This window comes from Eschrichtius robustus, chromosome 1 (genome assembly GCF_028021215.1).
Source record: "Eschrichtius robustus isolate mEscRob2 chromosome 1, mEscRob2.pri, whole genome shotgun sequence".
Lineage (NCBI taxonomy): Eukaryota > Metazoa > Chordata > Mammalia > Artiodactyla > Eschrichtiidae > Eschrichtius > Eschrichtius robustus.
In genome coordinates this window covers 63,001,266-63,028,915 of record NC_090824.1, presented here as the reverse complement: position 1 = coordinate 63,028,915, position 27,650 = coordinate 63,001,266, and the positions used below count along the sequence as shown (strand labels likewise).

The 27,650-nt window shown below is 38.0% G+C and overlaps 2 protein-coding genes across 5 annotated transcripts in view; one reads left to right on the top strand and one right to left on the bottom strand.

The window, feature by feature from the left end:
* RALGAPA1 (Ral GTPase activating protein catalytic subunit alpha 1) overlaps positions 1-22,183 on the bottom strand; it is a 222,410-nt gene extending 200,227 nt beyond the window's left edge. For all 4 annotated transcript variants that reach the window (XM_068546053.1, XM_068546079.1, XM_068546070.1 and 1 more), the window contains exon 1: positions 21,641-22,183. In XM_068546053.1, the coding sequence (XP_068402154.1) occupies positions 21,641-21,746 (106 nt within the window). In that variant the 5' untranslated portion in view covers positions 21,747-22,183. The remainder of the gene's footprint in view (positions 1-21,640) is intronic.
* On the top strand, positions 3,867-5,941 carry LOC137757396 (E3 ubiquitin-protein ligase RING1-like). Its single transcript, XM_068534119.1, is given in 4 exon segments — positions 3,867-4,104; positions 4,628-5,173; positions 5,176-5,274; positions 5,277-5,941. Coding segments are annotated over 4 exon segments (1,215 nt in total). The 5' UTR covers positions 3,867-4,022; the 3' UTR covers positions 5,765-5,941.
* Positions 22,184-27,650: the final 5,467 nt, after the last annotated feature.

The following is a 27,650-nucleotide window of genomic DNA, read 5'->3' as shown; positions in this document are numbered from 1 at the left end:
CATCTCATAACCTCTGCCATAATGCCATAAACATTTTTCATGTAACGTCCTATTTTTTTGTTTTTCTTTGTTTTTCTGTTTCACATAGGACAGATTTTAGATTCTGAGCCAGTTTTTTTGCACAGGTCCTTCAGGTAACCCAAGGATTCTTTCTGATCAGAATACTGACTTTAAACCTTTTTTCTACCATTCTTAATTGAAAGGAAGTTACTCACAGAAGAGCAACTTTGCTCTCCTTATACCTAATATATTCATTCATGAACTACATAATATTTACTAAGCACCTTTCATATGCCAGGCACTATGCTGAGTCTAGGGATATGAAGTTGAAGAGACACACTTCTACTCTCCGGAAGGCTGTAAGATACAGGCATGCAAATAAGTAATTACACTGTAATAAATAACCAAATTACTAGAAGTAAGTAAGAAAAGTCCCTATGTCTACCAGATGATAGAGAAGACTTCACCAAAGCTCTACAGATTTTCCCCTGAGACTGAAGGAAGAGTAAAGGCTTTCAGTTATAAGTATGATTTTCTTCCCCTGCTTTTTCTTTAATACAATTGCCATCTTACATAATATACTATTAGGTGCCTTCTTAGTAGCACCTGATCTACTTTCTCATTGCACCAGCGGGCTTCCTAGAATAGAATTCTTATTACCACTCACATTCATGTAATACTGCTCTTACGTGAAGTATAGCTAACTCATGGTTGGTCCATAATTAATGGGTAGTGGTATTTTCTAAAAATGGATTAATGCACACATCCAAACCATATTAAGTTTTCAATTTAGAGTTCATACAAAGTCTACTTCCTTTCTATAGTAGTTATCACTCCAGACTGCAGTTTTGAAATCCAATAAGTGGGATTATTATTTTGTTGTTGATGCTTCGTTCTTTCTTCCTCCTTCCTTCCTCCCTCTTATTCTTTCTTTCTTAATAAGAAGGTTAAAAGAAATGGGTTATTAATGACGGTACAGTAAATAACATTAGCAAAAGCACAGGCATCACAGAAAGTCATGTCTCATTCAATATTACTGAAATGTAAAATACCAGAGAGGGGTAACAAGAGGTTGAAGAAGATAATGTGACTAAGATAAATTTATTTTTCTTTTTCTACCACATTGTCAAAGATGAAAGTTTCATGTCTTAGTAACCTCGAAGATGGTGGTGCCATTTACACAAATAGAAAAAAAAGAAAGAATGAAAACAATTTAGATTGTGTAGACATTTGATCTTAGAAAGAATAGATCTAACAAACATACTAATCATCTATTTTTCTATTTTCTCCAAAATCTGTCTACTGCATGATCCTTCTAAAAGAAGACACATTAAATAATATATGAACATACATATATATACAACTTGTGATTGAATTTAGAATCCAGAAAAAACAATGTTTTAACTAAAAAAAAAAAGAAAGAAAGAAAGGAAGAAAAAAGTATGCTTTCAGAATTTTCTAGGACACTGAAAACTTGTAACCCAACATGTTTCTCTTTTCACTTTGGCTGCCAGGAAATCTAAGAACCAAATTCAATGCCTTATAGCTATAATCAGCTCATCTCTGGAACCTGATAATGTTACCTTTAAGTAATGGCTCTTCGGTTGCTTGTTTTATCACTAATTGTTCTATTCCACATTTTATTCAGTCCTATAAGCCATGTAAAATTCTTTGGATGCAATAAAATCCTTAATGAAAGAAATGTTAATGCAAAAATAGCTTACAATATTTTGAAACAGCTTGTTTCACTAAGCAAATTAATCAGCAATATTGTTTATGTAAATAATCTGCTCAGTAAATCACTTCTTCATAAATACACAAAGATAAAACATTTCAATGAAGTCAAATTAATTTTTTAAATCAGTAAGAGTCAAATTAAAGAATATAAAGAGTTTATACAAATTAAAGAATGTAAAGAGTCTAATGACATGTATATAGGATAACTTGCTAACTTTGCACATCAAATCCTAAGAACATATTCAAATATCAAGTTAGTTTATTTTTATAGGCAGTTTACAGTTCACAATGACTCCTACACATTTTCAGATTTCCAGGCATATCTGTTCCAAGCTAATCTATACCACTTTCAAGTTATTTACTTAATGAACATAAACAGTACTTGTTTCTTTTATACATTACTTTTTATACCTAATGAACACTGTTTTTTATTTTTCTAAGATATTTTAATCTGATTTTCTTTCTGAAAACATTAATATATTCAGATTGGAGAACAATTAGATATTTTTCACAGATATAATCAATAATCAATTGATCATAAATTTCTTCTCTGAATGTAAAAAAGTAAAAAAATGAGGGCCAAGTTGCTTTGTATGAAGCCAATTTTCAGTCTCATTCATTTAAGAGAAACTCTTATTATCAGCAGCTGATGTCCAGTGTCTTGAAAATTGTTGTTTATGTTTCAGGGGTTTTTTTGTTCTTTTGTTTGTCTGTTTCAAGCAGATACGAACATCAGATAAGGAAAGTCATTCCTGACATATGGCAAACAAAGGAGGTATACCTTCAGCTACTCCAGTTTAATGTCTTAAGAGTTTCCAGCCCATGGTGAGAGGAAAGGGAATCCAGGCAGAGCCAGTGGAATCCATGAGTTGAGAAAATGAGCTGATAGTGCAAGGAAACCAAGGTAATTAGAGTCCACAGGACAGAGCACCAAAGAGGAGAGAGCTGTACACAGTGAGATCCTCGAAGACTGGAGAGGGTTCTCTTTCAGTATGATCATAAATACTTGCAAGGAAACTTCCCAAGACAGGAAAAAGTACTATGCGAGAGAATATGGGAGAACAGTACCAGATGCTCACATAAGCTGGGGAACAGTGCCTGTTCCCAAGAGCGGGGCTACAAAAAATCCCTCATACCTGTGGGCACTGAATAGAATACTCAGGAAGGTATTGCCTCACAGTAGGTAATAATTATCCCTAGATGGATCCACTCAACAAACCCTAAAAGCAAGACCTGAAATGATCAAACAGTTTTCAAGTAATTTAACTGCATCCCAGTAAAAAGCTCAAGAATTTATAGGAATACAAAAATATCCAGAAGCTAAGAAGGTAAAATTCAAATATGAGACATCCAAAGATTACTCAGCATACAAAGAAGCAAGAAAACAACCCAGGATGAGAAGAATAATCAACTGATGGAAACTGACCCAGAATAGATAGAGATGTTAGAATGAGCAGAGAGGATATTAAGTTATTTTACTTGTATTCCATATGTTCAAGAAGCTAAGAAGATATACAGACAATATAATTTTATATACAACACACACAAAATGAACTAGATAAAAACTACATCTAAGATGAAAAATAAACTAGTGTGATTAATGGCAGATTGCATGTAGCAGAAGAGACTAGTAAATTTGAAGAGTAGAAATAGGAACTACTCAAGATAAAACACAGAAGAATATAAAAAAAATGAAAAGAATATCAGTTCTTTCCAGAAAGCTATGAGTCCCTCCAATATACTAATAATACTTCCTAATATATGAACCTGATATTAATATTCAATATACTAATAAATGAAATAAATAAAAGAATAAATAAGTAAAAGTACGGAGGGGAGAAGTAACTGGCGGAAAATGGCCAAAAATTTTCCAAACTTTAGGAAAACTCTAAACCCACACATCTAAGAATCTTGAGGAACCCCATGGCAAGAAATATTGAGAAAACTGCACCATGGCACATCATAATCAAATTGCTCAAAACCAGTGATGAAGAGAAAATCTTAAAAGCAGCCAGAAAAAAAGAATAAAAAAAAAAATATATATATATATACAGAGTAAGATAAAGATGACAGGGCCCAGGGCCCCAGCGCTCGGGCCATGGCGGCGGCAGCAGCAGCGGCAGGAGCTGCTGTCTGAGCAGCGGCTGCGGACCGAGCGAACTCGGCCAGGGAGCCCGGGCCCCGGGAGAGGCGCTGCGGCGGCGGGAGCGCAGACGGCTGGAGGCTGCCTACCTCTCCTCCTCCCCGGCGGTGGAGCCCTCGTGGGGGCTCTGTGCCCGGTCACCATGACGACGCTGGCGAATGCCCAGAATGCCAGCAAAACGTGGGAACTGAGTCTGTATGAGCTCCACCGGACCCCTCAGATGTGCCAGAGAGGTAGAGCAAGTATTACTATCTTCATTTGAAAGACAGTAAACAGGCTGAAATTACCTTCCCCGTTCCTCAGTTCAGCATGATAGGTCAGCGCATGTAAGACTCACCTTCGGAGTTTATTAAAAATGGAATTCCCGCTGGCCCCTACCTGTAACATTGTGATACAGTAATGGGATGGGACCCTAGAATCTGCATTTTTAACATGCATCCTAGGGGATTGTTATATAGGTAGTACCAGGACTGCACTGTAAGAAATTCTGTTGACCAAGTAAGTGTTCCACAGATGGAAAATCTGTGCCATGCCCATCCCCAGGCCTATCACCAAACCTTAGATCCTCCTATTCCAAAGCTCCTACTCTAAGAATTCCCAATTTCCTCAAGTGGCCAACGTGAGGTACCCAGATTGTGACATCTCACTGTATTTCTCAAGACTCCAATTTCATGGACCACTTGTTTCTAAAACCCCTTTCCCCCCAACCCACCCACCACCTTTCCACTCATCGACACCTCCAGGAAGCCATCATGGATGGCACAGAGACTGCAGTTTCCCCTCGGTCGCTGCATTCAGAGGTCATGTGCCCCATCTGCCTGGACATGCTGAAGAATACGATGACAACCAAGGAGTGCCTCCACCGATTCTGCTCTGATAGCACTGTCACGGCCCTGCACAGCAGGAACAAGGAGTGCCCTACCTGCCGAAAGAAGCTGGTATCCAAGCGGTCTCTGCAGCCAGACCCCAACTTCGATGCTCTGATCTCTAAGATCTACCCCAGCCGGGAGGAATATGAGGCCCACCAAGACAGGGTGCTCATCCACCTCAGCCGCCTGTACAACCAGCAGGTGCTGAGCTCCAGCACTGAGGAGGGGCTGTGCATGCAGGCCATGCACAGGGCCCAGCGTGTGAGACGGCCGATGCCTGGGTCAGATCAGACCACAACGATGAGTTGGGGGGAAGGAGAGCCGGGGGAGGGAGAGGGGAATGGAGAGGACGTGAGCTCAGACTCCGCCCCTGACTCTGCCCCAGGCCCTGCTCCCAAGCGACCCCGTAGAGGGGGCGCCGGGGGAGCAGTGTAGGGACAGGGGGAGGTGGCACTGGTGGGGTGGGTGCAAGTGCCGGTTCTGAAGACTCTGGTGACCGGGGAGGGACCCTGGGAGGGGGAACCCTGCCCCCCCAAGCCCTCCCGGGGCTCCCAGTCCCCCAGAGCCAGGTAGAGAAATTGAGCTCATGTTCCGGCCCCACCCCCTGCTCGTGGAGAAGGGAGAATACTGCCAGACTAGGTGTGTGAAGACAACTGGGAATGTCACAGTGGACCATCTCTCCAAGTACTTGGCCCTGCGCACTGCCCTCGAACAGAGGCAGCAGCAAGAGGCAGGGGAGCCAGGAGGGCCTGGAGGGGGTGCCTCTGATGCCGGAGGACCTGATGGGGGAGGCGGGGAGGGCACGGGTGCCGGAGGAGGTGACGGCCCTGAGGAGCCTGCCTTGCCCAGTCTGGAGGGTGTCAGTGAAAAGCAGTATACCATCTACATTGCCCCCCGGGGTGGAGCTTTCACGACACTGAATGGCTTGCTGACCCTGGAGCACGTGAATGAGAAGTTCTGGAAAGTGTCCCGACCACTGGAGCTCTGCTACGCCCTCACCAAGGATCCAAAGTGACCCCGCAAGGGGACAGCCAGAGGATGGGGACCATGGGGTGTCCCTGAGTCCTGGCCCACCACCCAGCTTCTTTGTCCCCCAGAGCCCCCGAGCCTGGCCAGCCAGCAAGAGGACACAAATGAGGACAAGTAGCTTTTATACAAAGTATCTATATCAGATTCTTCTATATTGTACAGAGTGGGGCCTGCACCCCCATCTACTGCCTCTTCTGTTGCCCCCAACCTCCCATCCATGCAAGATGTTGGGAAGGGTGAAGAGCCCTTCCCTTCATACCCTTCTACCAACAACAACAAATTTGCTTTTTTCCTCTTTGGGGGGAAAAAAAAAAAAAATATGACAGCAGACTTCTTATCAGAAACAATGCAAGCAAAAAGACAGTGGAGTAAAATCTTTAAAGGACAAAGGAAAAAAGCCATCAACCAAGAATTCTAATAATAGCAAAACATCTTTCAAAAAAGAAGGAAAAATAAAGACTTTTTAACGTAAACAAAAGCATAGCGAATCCATCACCAGCAGACCATCATTACAAAAGAAATGTTAAAGGAAATCCTTCCAACAAAAACAAAATGATGCTGGCTGGCTGGAAATATCTATCTCTGCAAAGGAATGAAGAGCGCTGGAAATGGTACCACATGGGTAAATATATATCTTTTTCCTCATTATTTAAAAGTATCTAAAAGATAACTGCTTGCTTAGACAAAACAAACTATTATAGGGTTTACAATATGTATCAATATAAGTAAATGTATGATCAAAAAAGTATAAAGGCTGGGAAGAGAAATGAAAGCACACTCTACTTAATAGTAAGTAGACTCTGGGAAGTTGAAGATATATAAATCATACTATAAATCATATAGCAACAACTAAAATAATAAAAGATTATAGCTAATAAGACAAAGAAATTTTTTAAAAATCATAAATTTATTCAACTAACATAAAAAAAGGGAAAAAAGAAAACTAAGAAAAGATAAGCCAAATAGAAAACAGCAAGATAATAGACACAAACTTAAATCAAACTCAAACAAATCAATAATAACTTTAAATGTACGTCATCCAGATCTAAATGGCAAGTTATTGGTCTGAATCTGAAAAGAACAATTACAAGTAACAAGACTAAATCAGTAATCCAAAACCTCCTAACAAAGAAATGTCCAGAACCAGATGGCTTCACTGGTGAATTCTGCCAAACATTTAAAGAATTCATACCAATCTTTCTCAAACTCTTTTCCATATAATGGAAACAGAGGGAATACTTCCAAACTCATTTTGCAAAGCTAGCATTACCCTGATAACATAACCAGACAAAATCACTACAAAGAAAGAAAAAAAAAAGAAAAGAACATTACAGGCCAATATACCTGAAAAACATAGATCCTCAACAAAACATTGGCAAACCAAACGCAATAATATATTAAAAGGATCATAACCATGATTAAGCGGGATTTATTCCAGGCATGCGAGAATGGTTCAAACATCACAAATTAACCAATGTGATTCACAGATTCACAAAATGAAGGTTAAAAGTCATATGATCATCTCAACAGATACAGAAAAAGCATTTTAAAAAAACTCAACATCACATTCATAATAAATACTCTCAACAAACTGGGTATAGAGGGAATGTACTGCCACATAATAAAGGTCATATATGACAAGCCTACAGCTAACATCATATTCAATGGTGAAAAGCTGAAAGAGCAAGATGTCCACTTTCATCACTCCTATTCAACACAGTATTGGAAGTCCTAGCCAGAGCAATTCGGCAAGAAGAGGCAAGAAGAAAAAATAAAAGCCACCCAAATCCGAAAGGACGAAGTATACCTGTTTCTATTTGCAGATGACATGATCTTATAATACAGAAAACCCTAAAGACTCCACTAGAAAACTATCAGAACTAATAAATGAATTCAGTACAATTACACAATACAAAATCAACATACAAAAATCAGTTGTGTGGAAATGTAAATTTGTGCAGTCACTATGAAAAATAGCATAAAGGTTCCTCAAAAAGTTAACAATAGAGAGACTTTCCTGGCGGTCCAGTGGTTAAGACCCCACGCTTCCACTGCAGGGGGCATGGGTTCGATCCCTGGTGGGGGAACTAAGATCCCACGTCAGGCGGCATGGCCAAGAAATTAAAAAAAAAAAATTGTTTAAAAAAAACGGGGGACTTCCCTTGTGGCGCAGTGGTTAAGAATCTGCCTGCCAATGCAGGGGACACAGGTTCAATCCATGGTCCATGAAGATCCCACATGCCGCGGAGCAACTAAGCCCACATGACACAACTACTGAGCCTGCGCTCTAGAGCCCACAAGCCACAACTAGTGAGCCCGTGCACCACAACTACTGAAGCCCACATGCCTAGAGCCTGTGCTCTGCAACGAGAAGCCACCGCAATGAGAAGCCCATGCACCACAACGAAGAGTAGCCCCCACTCGCCACAACTAGAGAAAGCCCACATGCACCAACGAAGACCCAACACAGCCAAAAATAAATAAATAAATTAATTAATTAATTTTTTAAAAAAATTAACAATAGAACTACCACATGATCCAGCAATTCCACTTCTGGGTATATACCCAAAGGAAATGAAACCACTACTTTGAAGAGATATCTGCACTCCCATGTTCACTGCAGCATTATTTACAACAGCCAAGACATGGAAACAACCTAAGTGTCTGGCAACAGATGAATGGATAAAGAAAATGTGATATATATTCGTTTGTATGGACATGTGTATGTCCATACAAAGGAATATTATTCAGTCAAAAAAAAGAGAAGAAAATCCTGTCATTTGCTACAGCATAGGTAGACTTTGAGGGCATCATGCTAGGTGAAATAAGACAGAGAAAGACAAATATTGTATGATCTCACTTACATGTGAAATTTAAAGACAGCAAACTCATAGAAACAGAGAACAGAATGGTGGTTGAGGCAGGGGGTAGGGGTGGGGAAAACGGGCAAAGAGAGTGAAAAGGTATAAATTTTTAGTTATAAGATAAATAAATTCTGGGGATGTAATGAACAGCACAGTGACAAAGAACAAAAAAGTCATCCAAACATCTCAATTCAAAGGCCGAGATTCTTAAATTAGATTAAAAATTAAGACTCAAATATATACTGCCACCAAGAAATCCACTTTATATAAAGAAACAAATAGATTAAAAAGACAGGAAAATATATACTAGTCAATGAAAGCAGAAGTCTATATATTACTATCAAAGTAGATTCCAGAGCAAAGACTATTACCAAGGTTAAAGATATCATTTTGTAATGCTAAAGAACTCAATTTATCAAGAGGAAATAATAACCCTAAATGTTTAGACACCTAATAACAGAGCTTCAAAATACATTAAGCAAAATCTGATAGAACTCAAAAAGAAATAGACAAACCCCCAATTACAGTCAGAAATTTCAGCCCCCCCCCTCAATAACTTGTAAAAACAAGGAGACAAATTCAGCAAGGATATAGGAGACCTGAACAATACTATCAAACAACTTATCCTAACTGACATTTTTCAAACACTCAACCCACCAACAGCAGAATATATACTGTTTTCAAGTGAATATGGAACATCCATCAAGTTAAAACATATTCCTGACTGTCAAATTTTGATAAATTTTAAAGAATTCAAGTCATAAAACATATGTTTTCTGACTATAATGAAATCAAATTAGAAATCAATAACAGAAAGATATCAGGATAATCCACCAATATTTGAAGCTAAAAAACACACTTGTAAATAACCCATGGATCAAAGAAGAAATCAAAAGGGAAGTTAGAATGCATTCTGGACCTAGCTGTAAATGAAAATACGAAATACCATAATTTGTGGGATGCTGTTTAGGGGAAAATTTATATCACCAAATGCCTACATTAGAAAGAAAAAAGGTCTCAAATAAATAACCTCAGTTTACACTTTAAGAACCTAGAAAAAGAGCAAATTAAACTAAAACTAAGCAGGAAAAGGGAATAATAAAGACCAAAGCAGAAATCAATGAAATAAAAACAGAAAAACAGAGAAAAATCAATGAAGCCACAAACTGGTCCTTCTAGACGATCAATAAAAGAGATAAGCCTCCAGCCAGAGTCATCAGGAAAGAAAGACAAATTAGGAATAAGAGGGGTGACATCATCACAGATTCTATAGATATCAAAGGACAATAACGGAGCATTATGAACAACTTTATACCTATAAATTCGACAACTTTTATGAAATAGGAAAATCCCTTGAAAGATACAAACTACCAATGTCCTTTCAAGAAGAAACAGATAACCTGAACAGCCCTCTATTAAAATAGTTAAAAACCTTCCCTCAAAGAAAACTCCATATCTAGATGGCTTCATTGGTGAATTCAAACAAACATTTAAGGAAAAAAAATGATACCAATTTTACATGAACAATTCCAGAAAACTGAAAAGAAAGGAATGCTTCTCAATTAATACTATGAGGCTAACATTACCTGTTATAAAAAAGCAAAAACATTACAAGAAAAGTATAGACCAATATCCCTCACAAACATAATTACAAAATTACAAACATTTTAGAGTGTCAAATCCAACAATATATAAAAATGACAAGATATCACAATCAACTTAGGTTTGCAGAGGACTGCAGAGTTGATTTAACACTTGAAAATCCATGACTATAATTTATCACATTAACAGAATGAAAAAAAATTTTAAAACCTGTTAACCTCAATAGAAACAGAAAAAGCATTTGACATATCTAATATCTATTCTTGATGAAAACTCTCAGCAAACTAGAAAAAGAATAAAACTTTCTCAACATGACAAAGGGCATCTATAAAAAACCTACAATTAACATCATATTGTATGGTAAAAAACTGATCACTTTACCCTTAAGATCAAGAAAAAGACAAGGATGTCCACTCTCACCACTTCTATTCTACACTGTGCTAGAGATTCCAATAAGTTCAAGACAAGAAAAAGATATAAAGGCATCCAGGTTAAAAAGAAGCAAGACCATCTTTATTCACAGACAATGAGATCATGCATGTAAAAAAAAAAAGAATCCCATGAAATCTATAAAATACTAATAGAACTAATAAGTGAGTTTAGCAAGGTTTCATGATACAAGCTCAATATACGAAAATCAACTGCATTTCCTTTTACTAGCAATCAGAAATAGTCATGAAGGGGCTTCCCCGGTGGTGCAGTGGTTAAGAGTCCGCCTGCCAGTGCAGGGGACACGGGTTCGATCCCTGGTCTGGGAAGATCCCACATGCCGCAGAGCAATTAAGCCCATGCGCCACAACTACTGAGCCTGAGTTCTAGAGCCCGCAAGCCACAACTACTGAGCCCATGCGTCTAGAGCCTGTGCTCGGCAACAAGAGAGGCCACCTCAATGAGAGGCCCACGTACCGCAACAAAGAGTGGCCCGCACTCACCACAACTAGAGAAAAGCCCGTGCGCAGCAACGAAAACCCAACGCAGACAAAAATAAATAAAATAATTTTTTTTTAAAAATGGTTATGAAGATATCATTTACAACGGTATCAAAAGTAGAAAATATTTAGGGATAAGTGACAAAGGATGTGTAAGACCTGTAGATTAAAAAGTATAAAACGCTGCTAGAGAAATTAAAGAAGCCCTATATAAAATCAAGAAACATACCTTGTTCATGAGTCAGAGAATTCAATATTGTCAATTTTTCCCAAAGTGACCTACAAATTCATCACAATCCCGATCAAAACCCCAGCAAGAATTTGTTTATTTATTTTTTTAAGAAATTGACAAGCTAATCTTAAAACTCATATGGGAAGGTAAAGGATCTGGCATAGCTCCCTCCCCCCGCTCCAAGAAAACACAAACCTTTGAAAAAGAAGAACAAAGTTGGAGGGACAACACCATCTAATTTCAAGATGTATTATCAAGTTATGGTAACAACAACAAAAAAACCCACTGTGGTACAGGCATCAACACAAACAAATAGATCACCAGAACAAAACAGAGTCCCAAAATAGATCCATACATATATAGACAACTGAGTTTTGGAAAAAGTACAAAGGCAATTCAGTGGAGAAAGGGCAGTCGTTTTCAACAAATGGTGCTGGAAAATTTGGATATCCATATACAAAAAAATAAACTTCAATCCATACCTCAAACCATATTTGCAGAGTTAACTCAGGATGGATCACAGACCTAAATATAGATCCTAAAATTTTAAAACTCTAGAAGAAAACATAGGAGAAAATTTTTGTGACCTTGACTTTGGGCAAAGATTTCAGATACAACACCAAAAGCATGAACCATAAAAGAAAAACTTGACATATTGACTTTATCAAAATTAAGAATTCCTACTCCTTCTAAGAAAATAAGAGAATTAAAAGACATCCAAAGACTGGGGGAAAAAAAAATCCTTTGCCAATCATGTATCTGATAAAGTACTTGTATCCAGAATATATACAGAATTTTCAAAACTAAATAAGAAAGCAAACAACTCAGTTTAAAAATAGGTGAAAGATTTGAACTTGATTTCATCAAAGAAGTTATACAATGGCAAATTAAGCACATGAAAAGAAGGTCAATGTTATTAGATATCAGGGAAACACTAATTATATCCACTACATAACTTATTATAGTGGCTGACAAGAAAAGGAAATACCATACCAAGTGGTGTTGGTGCATTTGTGGAGGAACTAGAACTCTCACATACTGCTTGTAAGGATGTAAAATGGTAAAAAAACAAAAAACAGTATATCAGCTTCTAAAAAGAAACACACAACTGCCATAGGATCCATCCATGCCATTCCTAAGTATTTATTCCAAGAGAAAAGAAAGCATATGTCTATATAACAGGTACATCTCACAGCAGTTTTATATGGAATAGTCCAAAACTGAAAACCCACATGTCCATCAACATGTGAATGGGATAATCAAATTATAGCATATCCATACAATGAAATATTACTCAGCAATAAGAGCAAAGTACTATAGATATGCCACCACAAAACAAATACAGAGGAATTTCAAAGTATGCTGAGTAGAAAAACCAATCAAAAAAGAGTAAATACTGTTAATTCCATATATATATAAAATACAAACTAACGTAGAGGAGAGCAGATCAGTGGTTGCCCAGGGAAGGGGTAGGATGGCAGGCAAGTAAGGATGAGAGGAAGGGATTACAAAGGGGCAAAAGGAAACTTTGGGAGGTTACAGATATATTTATTTTCTTGATTGTCTATGTTCCTTATCTTGATTGTCATGATGGCTTCACAAGATATACGTATGTCAAAAACATGTATATGTATAGGTATATGTATGTACTCAATTACCCCATTGTTCATAGCAGCATTATTTATAATTGCCAAGACATGGAAACAACCTAAGTGTCCATCAATGGATGAATGGATAAAGAAGATATGGTGTATAAACACAATGGAATGCTACTTAGCCATAAAAAAGAATGAAATTTTGCCATTTGTAGCAACCTGGGTGGACTTGGAGGGTATTACGCTAAGTGAAATAAGTCAGAGAAAGACAAATACTGTATGATATCACTTATATGTGGAATCTTTTTTTTTTTTTATGTTTTTTTTATTTTTTATTTTTTTTTATTTTTATTTTTCACACACACACACTGTATTTTATTTTTACAAGAGATAAATAGACTGACACCAAGCATTGTACATGGATGACCATAACAAAAGCAACAATGATTGCAATTACCAAACATGAAACACACTCATACTATGTCATAATATTGACATTCAGTCCAGTAATCCTCCACTGTAACAGCTCCTTTACTTTGCAGTGAAAATTGATTTGTATATTCTTTGCCTCTGAGTCCTTGTGGGATTTTTTTTTTTTTAAACTCAGACAGAAAGTCACGAAAATTATACTCATCCTCATCAGTTCACTCAGTCCCATGTAATTAATTTTTTTTTTCATCTTGATCTTTTGTTAGCACTTTTATGAGTTCATCAGTTTTTCATTAGAGTTCTGAAAATGCTTATTCATTCAGTTCAGCAGTACAGTCAGTTACCAGAAACCTGTACTTGTCAGAGTCTTTTCCATGAATTTTTTGAAGATGAAACCCTTTTATAGGAACATATTTGCAAAATCATCAGAGTACACCCAGAACTGTCTGTAAATGACAAAAGACTTAAAAACGACCACAGTTAAAGATTTGATGAAAGTTCATAATAATGCAGTTGACAAGAAAATTAGTTATTTCTGAGATATACATTTTAAAGTAATAACTAGGATTATTACATATAACATTATACCAGAACATATAAGATTTTTAGAAATTTCATGTAATGTCTGAAACATTTATATTAACATATTTCCATACATATTTCCATACAAATACAAATATAAGATTTTTAGAAATTTCATGTAATGTCTGAAACATTTATATTAACATATTTCCATACAAATAACCCAATAAAAGTTTAGTATTAGTTGTTTTGTTTGTTTTTTTATACTGCAGGTTATTAGGCATCAATTTTATACACATCACTGTATACATGTCAATCCCAATCGCCCAATTCAGCACACCACCATCCCCACCTCACCACAGTTTTCCCCCCTTGGTGTCCATATGTCCATTTCTCTACATCTGTGTCTCAACTTCTACCCTGCAAACTGGCTCATCTGTACCATTTTTCTAGGTTCCACATACATGCATTAATATACGATATTTGTTTTTCTCTTTCTGACTTACTTCACTCTGTATGACAGTCTCTAGATCCATCCACGTCTCAACAAATGACTCAATTTCGTTCCTTCTTATGGCTGAGTAATATTCCATTGTATATATGTACCACATCTTCTTTATCCATTCGTCTGCTGATGGGCATTTAGGTTGCTTCCATGACCTGGCTATTGTAAATAGTGCTGCAATGAACATTCGGGTGCATGTGTCTTTTTGAATTACAGTTTTCTCTGGGTATATGCCCAGTAGTGGGATTGCTGGGTCATATGGTAATTCTATTTTTACTTTTTTAAGGAACCTCCATATTGTTCTCCATAGTGGCTGTATCAATTTACATTCCCACCAACAGTGCAAGAGGGTTCCCTTTTCTCCACACCCTCTCCAGCATTTGTTGTTTGTAGATTTTCTGATGATGCCCATTCTAACAGGAGTGAGGTGATACCTCATTGTAGTTTTGATTTGCATTTCTCTAATAATTAGTGATGTTGAGCATCTTTTCATGTGCTTCGTGGCCGTCTGTATGTCTTCTTTGGAGAAATGTCTATTTAGGTCTTCTGCCCATTTTTGGATTGGGGTGTTTGTTTCTTTGATATTGAGCTGAATGAGCTGTTTATATATTTTGGAGATTAATCCTTTGTCCGTTGATTCATTTGCAAATATTTTCTCCCATTCTGAGGGTTGTCTTTTCGTCTTGTTTATGGTTTCCTTTGCTGTGCAAAAGCTTTGAAGTTTCATTAGGTCCCACTTGTTTATTTTTGTTTTTATTTCCATTACTCTAGGAGGTGGATTAAAAAAGATCTTGCTGTGATTTATGTCAGAGTGTTCTTCCTATGTTTTCCTCTAAGAGTTTTATAGTGTCCAGTCTTATATTTAGGTCTCTAATCCATTTTGAGTTTATTTTTGTGTATGGTGTTAGGGAGTATTCTAATTTCATTCTTTTACATGTAGCTGTCCAGTTTTCCCAGCACCACTTATTGAAGAGACTGTCTTTTCTCCATTGTATATCTTTGCCTCCTTTGTCATAGATTAGTTGACCATAGGTGCGTGGGTTAATCTCTGGGCTTTCTATCTTGTTCCATTGATCTATGTCTCTGTTTTTGTGCCAGTACCATATTGTCTTGATTACTGTAGCTTTGTAGTAGAGTCTGAAGTCAGGGAGTCTGATTCCTCCAGCTCCATTTTTTTGCCTCAAGACTGCTTTGGCTATTCGGGGTCTTTTGTGTCTCCATACAAATTTTAAGATGATTTGTTCTAGCTCCGTAAAAAATGCCATTGGTAATTTGATAGGGATTGCATTGAATCTGTAGATTGCTTTGGGTAGTATACTCATTTTCACAATGTTGATTCTTCCAATCCAAGAACATGGTATATCTCTCCATCTGTTGGTATCATCTTTAATTTCTTTCATCAGTGTCTTATAGTTTTCTGCATACAGGTCTTTTGTCTCCCTAGGTAGGTTTATTCCTAAGTATTTTATTCTTTTTGTTGCAATGGTAAATGGGAGTGTTTCCTTAATTTCTCTTTCAGATTTTTCATCATTAGTGTATAGGAATGCAAGAGATTTCTGTGCATTAATTTTGTATCCTGCAACTTTACCATATTCATTAATTAGCTCTAGCAGTTTTCTGGTGGCAGTTTTAGGATTCTCTATGTATAGTATCATGTCATCCACAAACAGTGACAGTTTTACTTCTTCTTTTCCAATTTGTATTCCTTTTTTCTTTTTCTTCTCTGATTGCCGTGGCTAGGACTTCCAGAACTATGTTGAATAATAGTGGTGAGAGTGGACATCCTTGTCTTGTTCCTGATCTTACAGGAAATGCTTTCAGTTTTTCACCATTGAGAATGATGTTTGCTGTGGGTTTGTCATATATGGCCTTTATTATGTTGAGGTAGGTTCCCTCTATGCCCACTTTCTGGAGAGTTTTTATCAGAAATGGGTGTTGAATTTTGTCAAAAGCTTTTTCTGCATCTATTGAGATGATCATATGGTTTTTATTCTTCAATTTGTTAATATGGTGTATCACACTGATTGATTTGCGTATATTGAAGAATCCTTGCATCCCTGGGATAAATCCCACTTGATCGTGGTGTATGATCCTTTTAATGTGTTGTTGGATTCTGTTTGCTAGTATTTTGTTGAGGATTTTTGCATCTATATTCATCAGTGATATTGGTCTGTAATTTTCTTTTTTTGTAGTGTCTTTGTCTGGTTTTGGTATCAGGGTGATGGTAACCTCATAGAATGAGTTTGGGAGTGTTCCTTCCTCTGCAATTTTTTGGAAGAGTTTGAGAAGGATGGGTGTTAGCTCTTCTCTAAATGTTTGATAGAATTCACCTGTGAAGCCATCTGGTCCTGGACTTTTGTTCGTTGGAAGATTTTTAATCACAGTTCCAATTTCATTACTTGTGATTGGTCTGTTCATATTTTCTATTCTTCCTGATTCAGTCTTGGAAGGTTATACCTTTCTAAGAATTTGTCCATTTCTTCCAGGTTGTCCATTTTATTGGCATAAAGTTGCTTGTAGTAGTCTCTTAGGATGCTTTGTATTTCTGCGGTGTCTGTTGTAACTTCTCCTTTTTCATTTCTGATTTTATTGATTTGAGTCCTCTCCCTCTTTTTCTTGATGAGTCTGGCTAATGGCTTATCAATTTTGTTTATCTTCTCAAAGAACCAACGTTTAGTTTTATTGATCTTTGCTATTGTTTTCTTTGTTTCTATTTCATTTATTTCTGCTCTGATCTTTATGATTTCTTTCCTTCTGCTAACTTTGGGTTTTGTTTGTTCTTCTTTCTCTAGTTTCTTTAGGTGTAAGGTTAGATTGTTTACTTGAGATTTTTCTTGTTTCTTTAGGTAGGCTTGTATAGCTATAAACTTCCCTCTTAGAACCGCTTTTGCTGCATCCCATAGGTTTTGGGTCGTCGTGTTTTCATTGTCATTTGTCTCTAGGTATTTTTTGATTTCCTCTTTGATTTCTTCAGTGATCTCTTGGCTATTTAGTAACGTATTGTTTAGCCTCCATGTGTTTGTCTTTTTTACGTTTTTTTCCCTGTAATTCATTTCTAATCTCATAGCGTTGTGGTCAGAAAAGATGCTTGATATGATTTCAATTTTCTTAAATTTACTGAGGCTTGATTTGTGACCCAAGATGTGATCTATCCTGGAGAATGTTCCGTGCGCACTTGAGAAGAACGTGTAATCTGCTGTTTTTGGATGGAATGTCCTATATATATCAATTAAATCTATCTGGTCTATTGCGTCATTTAAAGCTTCTGTTTCCTTATTTATTTTCATTTTGGATGATCTGTCCATTGGTGTAAGTGAAGAGTTAAAGTCCCCCACTATTATTGTGTTACTGTCGATTTCCTCTTTTATAGCTGTTAGCAGTTGCCTTATGTATTGAGGTGCTCCTATGTTGGGTGCATATATATTTATAATTGTTATATCTTCTTCTTGGATTGATCCCTGGATCATTGTGTAGTGTCCTTCCTTGTCTCTTGTAACATTCTTTATTTTAAAGTCTATTTTATCTGATATGAGTATAGCTACTCCAGCTTTCTTTTGATTTCCATTTGCATGGAATATCTTTTTCCATCCCCTCACTTTCAGTCTGTATGTGTCCCTAGGTCTAAAGTGGGTATCTTGTAGACAGCATATATATGGGTCTTGTTTTTGTATCCATTCAGCAAGCCTGTGTCTTTTGGTTGGAGCATTTAATCCATTCACGTTTAAGGTAATTATCGATATGTATGTTCCTATGACCATTTTCTTAATTGTTTTGGTGAACAGTGAACATAACAAAAAAAGCAGACTCACAGATATAGAGAACTAGTAGTCACCAGTGGGGATAGGGAAGGGGGGAGGCGCAATATAGGGGTAGGGGATTAAGAGGTACAAACTACTATGCATAAAATAAGCTAAAAGCATATATTGTACAACATGGAGAATATAGCCAATATTTTATAACTATAAATGGAGTATAACCTTTAAAAATTGTGAATCACTGTATTGTACACCTGTAACTTATATAATATTGTACATCACCTGTACTTCAACTTTTGAAAAAGCATTCAATTATATGCTTTAAATATGTGTGATTTATTTTCTGTCAATTACACCTCAATAAAGCTACTAAAAAGAATGATCCAACAATAATCAATATATTTATTAGCTAAATAAGCGCTTATCTTTTTTTTTAAGTTGAGAAGACTGAACTGTTACCTTGCCATACCAGAAAATTATCAATAACATTTAGTCAATATCCACTTTATGCCAAGAATTATGTTAGCCACTTAGTTAGATACTAAGTTACCTGCTAACTTACTATAATTTTCTTAAGGCCATTAATTGTAAAAAAAAAACCGAAAAACAAAGGGGGCAGGGGGAGAGGACAACATGAAACTTTAGCAACTAGACAAGGCCTTATTTCTATTTTTTAATAATTCTAACTTCCAGTTCCTAAAAATCAAACACACAGCAATATCAACAAACACAGTAGATTTAAATCTAAATCCTCCAAGTTCTATAAATTCAGCTGCAATTGTCCTTTAGTGGGAACACATGCCAGGACAAAGGCTTACACCAGATGTTTAAATTATGTTCTCATATATTGGGATGCACTGAATTCTATAAATACCCTGAGTGAATGGAAGTTCGATTTAAAGGTTAAAAATACAGTTTAGATGGGACCAAACAAAAATCAAAATCCTGGGTAACTGGCGATGCCCCATTATTCTGCGAACTAGTTTCCTCACAGTGTTTACTTTATGCAAAACCTGCACTTAACTTGCAAAAAGGATTTGAAGTGGCTCTCCCATCTGCAAAATGGGAGACCTCTAAGACACCTTTCAGTCTTTGCCATTCTACTCTCTCCCACTCATTTTCTTAGGAACCACATTAATCATATTTCAAACAAAGTAACTGTAACCACTTAAAGATACAGAATATTTTATTCAATTAATTAATATGTTAGAACCAAGTGCAGGATTTGGAGGTCCATCTGTTTTTGTTCTACATTTTGACAAGGTTTACCTCAGCACCATTTACATCTGAAGCTAGAATATTGTTGTGAGGGATTATCCTGTGCGTTTCAAGATGTTTAGCAGCATACCTGCTACCCACTAGATGCCAGTAGCACCTCTCTCCAACTGTGACAACTGAAAGTGTCTCCAGACATTCTCACTGTCCCCAGGGGAGCAAAACTGTCCCTGGTTGAGAATTACTGTTCTAAAATGAGTGCAGTAATCTCTCTGTATGGACCTCCTCCACTCATGGGGCAGGGAGTCTGAAAGCACAGTCCTCCATTTGAAGGTTCTTAAGGATATTTTAAATGTTTATGTACAGTATATGCTCCATTTAAAAATAAATAAAATAAATTTCTAAAAAGCAAAGGGTTTTTTTTGGTAAAAAAAACTGTTTTGTTTTCAAACTGAGAAAGTTAGGCACTACAAAATATCTGATATGTATGACCTCTTAATTTAGACCAGGTCTCCAGGATGGAAAAAAAACTTCTATGCCAAAGAAGTATATATGAACCATTTCTTAACCATTCCATAACTAAAGAACTGTGGCAGTTAATTTAGGAAATGTCAATACTCTATTGGAACTCAACTTTATAGCTCTGCCATTACCCAGCCTACAGTTTGTCCCAAGTAGGTATCAAATTCCATTAAGTCTTCAATTTCAAACTGCCATTATCTGTGATAAATCTCCTACATCCACACATTAACTTTCCCTGTCTCAGTCTCCTAGCCAAATTTTTCTTCAACAGCTTAACTCTCAAGTAAAATTTAAATAAAAAGATGACAATCTCAACTATATTTAGAAGATTTATATTTTCTTGAAAAAATCTTTTTACATTGCTGAACTGGATTTAACTGCTTTCTTGCTATTCCACAGGAATAAACACAATTTACTTGTGATATAGATTTGCTGCCATCAAGGTAGAAAGAGTAAAAATCAAACTGGAGACATGAAATCTGGGTTCCAGTTCTGGCTCTGCCTCCTAGTAGCTGGATGACCACTTAACATTCCCGAACTTCAGCTTTCTCATTTGTAAAAAATGGAGGATAATAATTTAACTAACTCTAGAGTTATTGTGAGGATTAATTATAATTTATGTGAAGTCATTCTGTAAACAGTAAAGTACCATACAAATGTTAGGTATTGGTGTTATCCTGTTGGTATGAGTAAATCATATAGTAGAGAAACATGCACCTCAAATAAAAGACTTACGTCACTGAATAAACGTCATTTTTCGAAACGAACATTCTTTAGGAAGAGAGCCTGAGATGATAAACTCTGAACTAGGATTCAAGCATCTGGGTTCTAAACTCAGTTCTGCCATTAACTCTCTGCATCAACAAAGGCAAACTAACTTTCCTCTTCACCTCAAATTTCATCTAAAAAGAGCCAAGTATTGGACCAGTTGTTCCTTAAGTATTATTACAGCCCTTACCAGCCCGAGAAATGACCAAGCGTCCAAAAAATTCCTTTAACACCATATCCACAACTCAAGAGCAGTTTGGTCGGCCAGCAAAACAGAGGGCAACAGACGGTAAGAAAATTTTAATTAAAGTAGAATTCTATATAATTCTCGAAAAGCAAAGGAAGCTATAAACTACCTTGTTTTCTATAATTAATAATAGTTGCACCTCTAAATGATAGTAATTATGAACAAGGTGCATTAACAAGGGCGGGTCTCTTTCCCACAAGCTTTTTGGGAACCACCCATTTCCCAAAGAGGTATAACTGCTTCCTCTTTGCTCTCCTTAGCCAAGAAATTTGAAAGATTAAGGCTTATATTGTCTGAGAGATTTTTTTTTTTTCATTTCACTTGGGTGGGGATGGCGGTAGTCATCTGACAAACATATCCTATAAACACCATTATCCGCAACACCAAGTCTCCCTAAAGTCTAAAAATAATCTAAATCTTTAGAGTAATAAGTTTTTAAAAAACAGTTCGGGTTATTAACTCAAAATGAGAAAACCCCGTGTTAGTGGGACTAGTGTTTGCCAACTGCCAAGGGTTCCCTTCCCCAAATTATCCGCCCTCCCGCGTCTCTGCAGAGGCGACGCCTCGCCCTCTACTCCCGCATCAAGCCAGGGCGGAGGGACAGTCCCCAGGGGCTCCCAGGAGAGGGAAGGCCGGACAACCCAGGCCTCCGGGCGCCACCACCCCTCGCCCCTCACCGATGACAATGCGCAGGTGCTTGAGGCGGGTCAGCGCGTCCTTCTTGGTGTCCAGCACCTTCTGGGTAGACTTCTTCACGTCTCCGTGCGGCTTCTTGGAGAACATCCTGCCTCCGCTACGGCCGACTCCGGCCCCCTCCCGGCCCGGTCCCGGCGGCGGAAAGTGGAGGGAACGGGCGGGCAGGAGACTAGCGTGAGCGGCTCATTCACTCCCCAGCCTTGCGGGCCCCGGCGCGGCTGACTCCTTCCAGATCCAGGCCAGGGCCGCCACCTCCAACCGCCTCGCGCGGCGGCTGCAAAGCACCTTCGGCTCCGGCTCCAATATGGCGGCTCCCCTCTCCCAGCCCTGCACGGAGCAAAGGAGACCCGGGCGGGTCGACCGCCTTCGCCGCCGCCGCGGCCGCCGCTCGCCGCCACAGGCCGGGGCCCGGTACCCAGGACCCGGAGCCGCGGAGGTGGGGCTCTCGGCGGCAGCAGCACCACTCCTCTCTCCCTGAGGCCCCCTTAAGGTTAAAGATTCTTTAGCAGCTTAGACTCTGTAGAGGCCGACGCGGAGACTGAGCGTGGTGATGGGGTTTCACGACTTTGCCGTCGGTGGCGAATGGTCCCCGTGGCAACCGCCTTCTGACGTCAAGGGTTCTTGACGTCATGCCAGCGTGAGATCACCCGGGACATTACTCTCCTTTGGTTTCCTGTGTAAGCAGGCAGAGGAGTCCGAGAAAGTCAGGGAAGATAATTCCTGCGTGCGCTGTTGTAAGCCTAGTGACTCCTAGACAAGCTCCCCGAGTAGTTTTTGTTTTTAAAGGTCCTCCGCCTGTCTCTGCTGTTTACTATGTAAATTAAGAAGTAACTTAAGAACATAGCACCAAAACATCAAAGCAGATGTGCAATATATTTTAGGTGCTAATTCTGAAGGCTTTGGTTGTAACACCCCATCATTTCCTTAATTTGAGTTTTGTTTAAAGGATTTTTGTTTGTTTTGCAAAGTGATGATTTACAATTTACTGTAGTTTAGAGACTTGTAGGGTTATAGTACATCCTCTTGGTAAAAATTATCTTGCACAAATAAATGAATTCTCCCAAAAGCATGCCGTAACAAAGAAAAATTACAGGGAAAAGAAATCTGAATAACTTTAAGCGTTAATTTTCTTGATATGTAGAGTTCACAAATCCAGGAGAAAATTGCTAAGGTACAGGTAGAAAAGTTAGTAAGGACATGAAAAAAAAAAATCACAGAAGTCTATACTCAACTAAAATGTGAAAAATGTTCACACTCACGGATAATTTTTAAAAATCAAATTAAAACAATGTTTCGTTTTACACAAATTTTAAACAGCTTTATTGAGGTATACTTGATATACAATAAACTGCACATTTTCGAATTGTACAGTTTGGTAAGTTGGACATTTGCATACACCCATGAAAACATAAGCACAATCAAAATATTGATCACGAAGGGGCCTCTTGCCCCTTTGTAATCCCTCCCTTCCATCGCCCCACCTCTGGTGCACCAGCAACCACTGATCTGCCTTCTGTCACCCGGAGTTTGCATTTTCTAGAGTTTTATAGACGTGTAAGCATACGGTATATGCTTTTTGTCTGGCTTCTTGCGCTCAATATAGTTTAATTTTTAATAATGAAATACTTCATCAGTCAAAATAGGAAAGTTTGTTTTTAAATTAGCCATCTTACTGCTGGTAAAGGCAGCAGCAGAAACTCCTATTGCTTGCTAGAAAGAAGCACTAATTACTACAAAATTTTGCATTATGTATCAAGACACTTAAAAATATTTATATAGGGGCTTTCCTGGTGGCGCAGTGGTTGAGAGTCTGCCTGCCAATGCAGGGCACACGGGTTCGAGCCCTGGTCTGGGAAGATCCCACTTGCGGCGGAGCAACTGGGCCCGTGAGCCACAATTACTGAGCCTGCGCCTCTGGAGCCTGTGCTCCGCAACAGGAGAGGCCGCGATAGTGAGAGGCCCGCGCACGGCGATGAAGAGTGGCCCCCATTTGCCGCAATTAGAGAAAGCCCTCGCACAGAAACGAAGACCCAACACAGCCATAAATAAATAAATTAAATTAAATAAAGTAAATAAATAAATTAATTAAATTTAAAAAAAAAAAATGTTTATATATATTTTGATTCATTAGTTTCACGTTTAGAACCCTACTCTAAAATAGGAGAAATGGGAAAAATATTTATGTAAAAATATTAAAGCATGATTTATAACATTGAAAGATTGGAAACTGTGAATGTCCATCAGAGAGGAGATAAACATCCAGTGGGTGGAATGACATACAGCCATGAAAATTATTAATATGAAGACTTTTCAATGACATGGAAAATACTCAAGAAAATATTAAGTGAAAAAACAATACAAAGCTGAAAATATGTTATCAAAACTGTGAAAGAAATTATGCATATAAAAGGTAGTTAGAAAAAAGATTCAAAAAATCCAGACTTGTGATTATATCTGCAAAGTGAAATCACAGGTGATTTTAAATTATTTTCTTTATATTTTGCTTAGTTTTTTTTTACTAAAATTTTTTACTATATTGCTTTCACAACTTAAAAAACAAAAGTCTTTTTAAAGAAAATTAAGAATATCTAATGTACCAATTTTAGACTCACAGAACAAATTAAGATGTATGTGTAGGAATAGAAACTCCCTGAAAACAAAGGCTTTTTTTAAAAAATTATCATATGTCCTACTATGGTATAGAATAAATATTTGTTGATTTTTAAATTATGTTTACATTACAAAATGGTCTCTTTTGGTAGTATAAGAGTCATCCAACCCCATGATTCTGACTATCATTTATTTGGTAGTCAGATAGGACTACCTGTGTCCCTATCTGTAACCCAAGTCTCTTTTTGGAGCTTCCACGAGCTACTCAGATTCAGTACATACAAAACAGCACTCATCATCTTTGTCCTCCCCCCTCCCAAACCTGATCTTCCTCCTTCATCAAATATCTTTACTGATATTACCACTATCCGCTCAGTTTTTCAATCCAAAAACTACTATCATCTTTTTTTTTTTTTTTGGCTGTGTTGGGTCTTCGTTGCTGTGCACAGGCTTTCTCTAGTTGCGGCGAGCGGGGGCCACTCTTCTTTGCCGTACGCAGGCTTCTTATTCCATGGCTTCCCTTGTTGCGGAGCATGGGCTCCAGGTGCTCAGGCTTCAGTAGTTGCAGCACGTGGGCTCAGTAGTTAAGGTGCGCGGGCTCTAGGGCGCGCAGGCTCAGTAGTTGTGGCTCGTGGGCTCCAGAGCACAGGCTCAGTAGTTGTGGTGCATGGGCTTAGTTGCTCCACAGCATGTCCCAGAAGGGATCAAACCCGTGTCCCCTGCATTGGCAGGCGGATTCTCAACCACTGGGCCACCAGGGAAGTCCCAGAAACCAGTATCATCTTAAGGCTTCTTCTTCTCCTCTCTTGTCCAATCAGTTACCAAGACCTGGTGATTCTACTTCCTAAATATTTCTTGATTTAGTCCTCTTCTCTCCATTATCACAACCTTTGTTCAGGCTCAGGGCTTCACCATTTGTAGCCACGTATGCTAGAAACGGCATTGGTTTCCTCCACCCCCACATCTTAGTAGAATTTGAGCATCCACTCTTTTTTAAGTAAATTTTAAGAGTTAAAAAAATAAAAAGCCCAATAGTCCTCTCTTCTTGCAATCAGTACTTGAATATCTGTGTTAATGAAGAAAAGATGTGGCATGGATAAATCAAGACATCATTTCTTTTTCTTTTCTTTCTTTTTTTTGGTATGGTTTATGGTATACGGATACATGTTTGCTTAAGGATATATTTTATAGTTAGGAAATGCACAACACTTTGGATCAAAAAACAACCCATATTGAGGGACTAACTTCAAAGAAGCTATAAACATGTCCAGATTTTATACCTTGCTCCCACTTTATAGTGATTATAACCAATCCCTAAGTTTGTTAAGATGACACAGGAAAAGCAGACCTAGACTGTTGCTCTTTCTGAGCTTACTGAAGTGGAGATTAAAAAAAAAAAAGTAATTAGCCACATTGATTGCAGTGGATATATGTTGGCTTGCTACCTTCTGATAATCATACCCAGATTTTCCTTTGGAAAGCCACCCCTCTCTTGGTCTCATTTGATCTCCTGCCACACTGCCCCCTTTAGACTTCAGTATTCTAGCACCCTGGGCAAAGCAAGTGTGTTAGGGATGGGCACATGACCAGGTCAGTCTAATAAAACTCTCTCCTACAGCTGTTGGAAAAGAGAAGCTCTTTTTTTTCCAGGATGAAGTCCTGGAACTGCTAGGAACCAACATGTGAAAAGAATCTGCTGGGGATAAAGCCAACACTCTGAGAACAGAGGGTATATTTAAAAGGAGAGTAAGTCTTGAATTGCTTGGGCATTTGGATCCAACTTGCCTGAAGTACCATGATCCTTTCTATTTCACAGGTCAGTGTAGTCCTTATTTTGTTTAAGCCAGTTTCAGTTGGGTTTCAGTAACTTGCAATATGAAAAGTTCCTGACTTACACATTTTAAAGATATCCTGCTAGGCTGAATATGGAGTAGAAATTTTAAAAGAAAGAAAAAAAAAAGAACTGCTTGAAAACAATACTGCAGCCCTCTTCTGAAGTCCTCCAGCAGCACTTGCTTTTTCTCTACCATGACACTCACCATATTCTACGTTATAGTCATTCAATGCTTCATCTCCCTTATATTAGGCTGTAATCTCTCTTTAAGGCAGGTTTTAAAATTTTTCCTATGTTGCATAATTCCAGGCTCCAAGGGTTGCTTTCTCTCCCTGTTTCCCTCTCTGGGTCTTTTTCTCTCTCTGTCTCTGTCTCTCTCTTTCTCTGCTCTCTCCAGCAGTACCTGGCATGAGGTAGGCACTCAATACATATTTATGGAAAGAATGAGTAAACGCTAGGCACTCAGTATAGGCTTACTGAGTTTATGCAAATATAATAGAGTTGCTGTTTCTGCAGTCAATTCGGGAATAGTCCTCTGCTGGAGAGGATGGTGGAAGAAGGACAAAGAAGGGAGAAACAATGCTCAATAGGGGCAGACCAGAACGTAAGCAAAGCCAGTCTTTTATCTTTCACGTTTTGATTCACAGGGAAATGTGTTCTATGCTTTCCTTAGGGTTTGAGGTAGAATTTTTTTTATTCTTTTATGCTGATCTATTTCAACTGTGAGGGTTAAACAGCTATTAGGGTCTTAAAATATTAGAATGAGGTACATGGTTGAGACAAGAATAAAGATGCAAGGAATAGGGAAAAAGAAAAGTAGTCTTTATTAAATATTTCCATGATTTATCCATGTAAATGAACATAAGTTTTGGTTCTCAGAGACTCAAGCAGAAAGATAAACTTGGAGGCTAACATTTTGGGCAATTCATTCTGTCATAAATCTATTATCAAGAATCTTTTCACGTACTATTTATGTGTTTTTGTGGGGGTTTTTTGTCCCCACCACGTGGCATGCAGAACTTCCCCACCTAGGGATTGAACCCATGCCCCGTGCTTTGGAAGCACAGAGTATTAACCACTGGACCACCAGGGAAGTCCTGTGTTTTCTTTCATATATATGTATATTTTTTTCTATTTGCTATATCATATCCCAGTTGTTTTGTTTTGTTTTATGCTGCAAACAACAACAAAAAGATTTTAAGAAGAGCTATATGTTTTCTGCAAAATTAATCTTGCTTTCCTTTTCTATTACTTGTATACTTTTTTTTTTCCTCTCTCCTTATTTGTACCTCATATAAACATGGGTATGCTGTTGGTTTTTCCTCTGCAAAGAAAAATTCAAGATATCCTATTACATTGGTGGAGTCACCCAAAGAATCTGCAATAGCTGGGAAAAAAATCGGTAAAATTCTGAATGGTATAAATTGAAATTGTTCCTGGAAACATTCCTCTGTAAAATAATTTCATTAAGAGTGAGTCTGCTTGTGTGCAGACCTGCTTTCCTCACCCAGATCAATAGCCCTGTCCAAAACACAATGAAATATTTG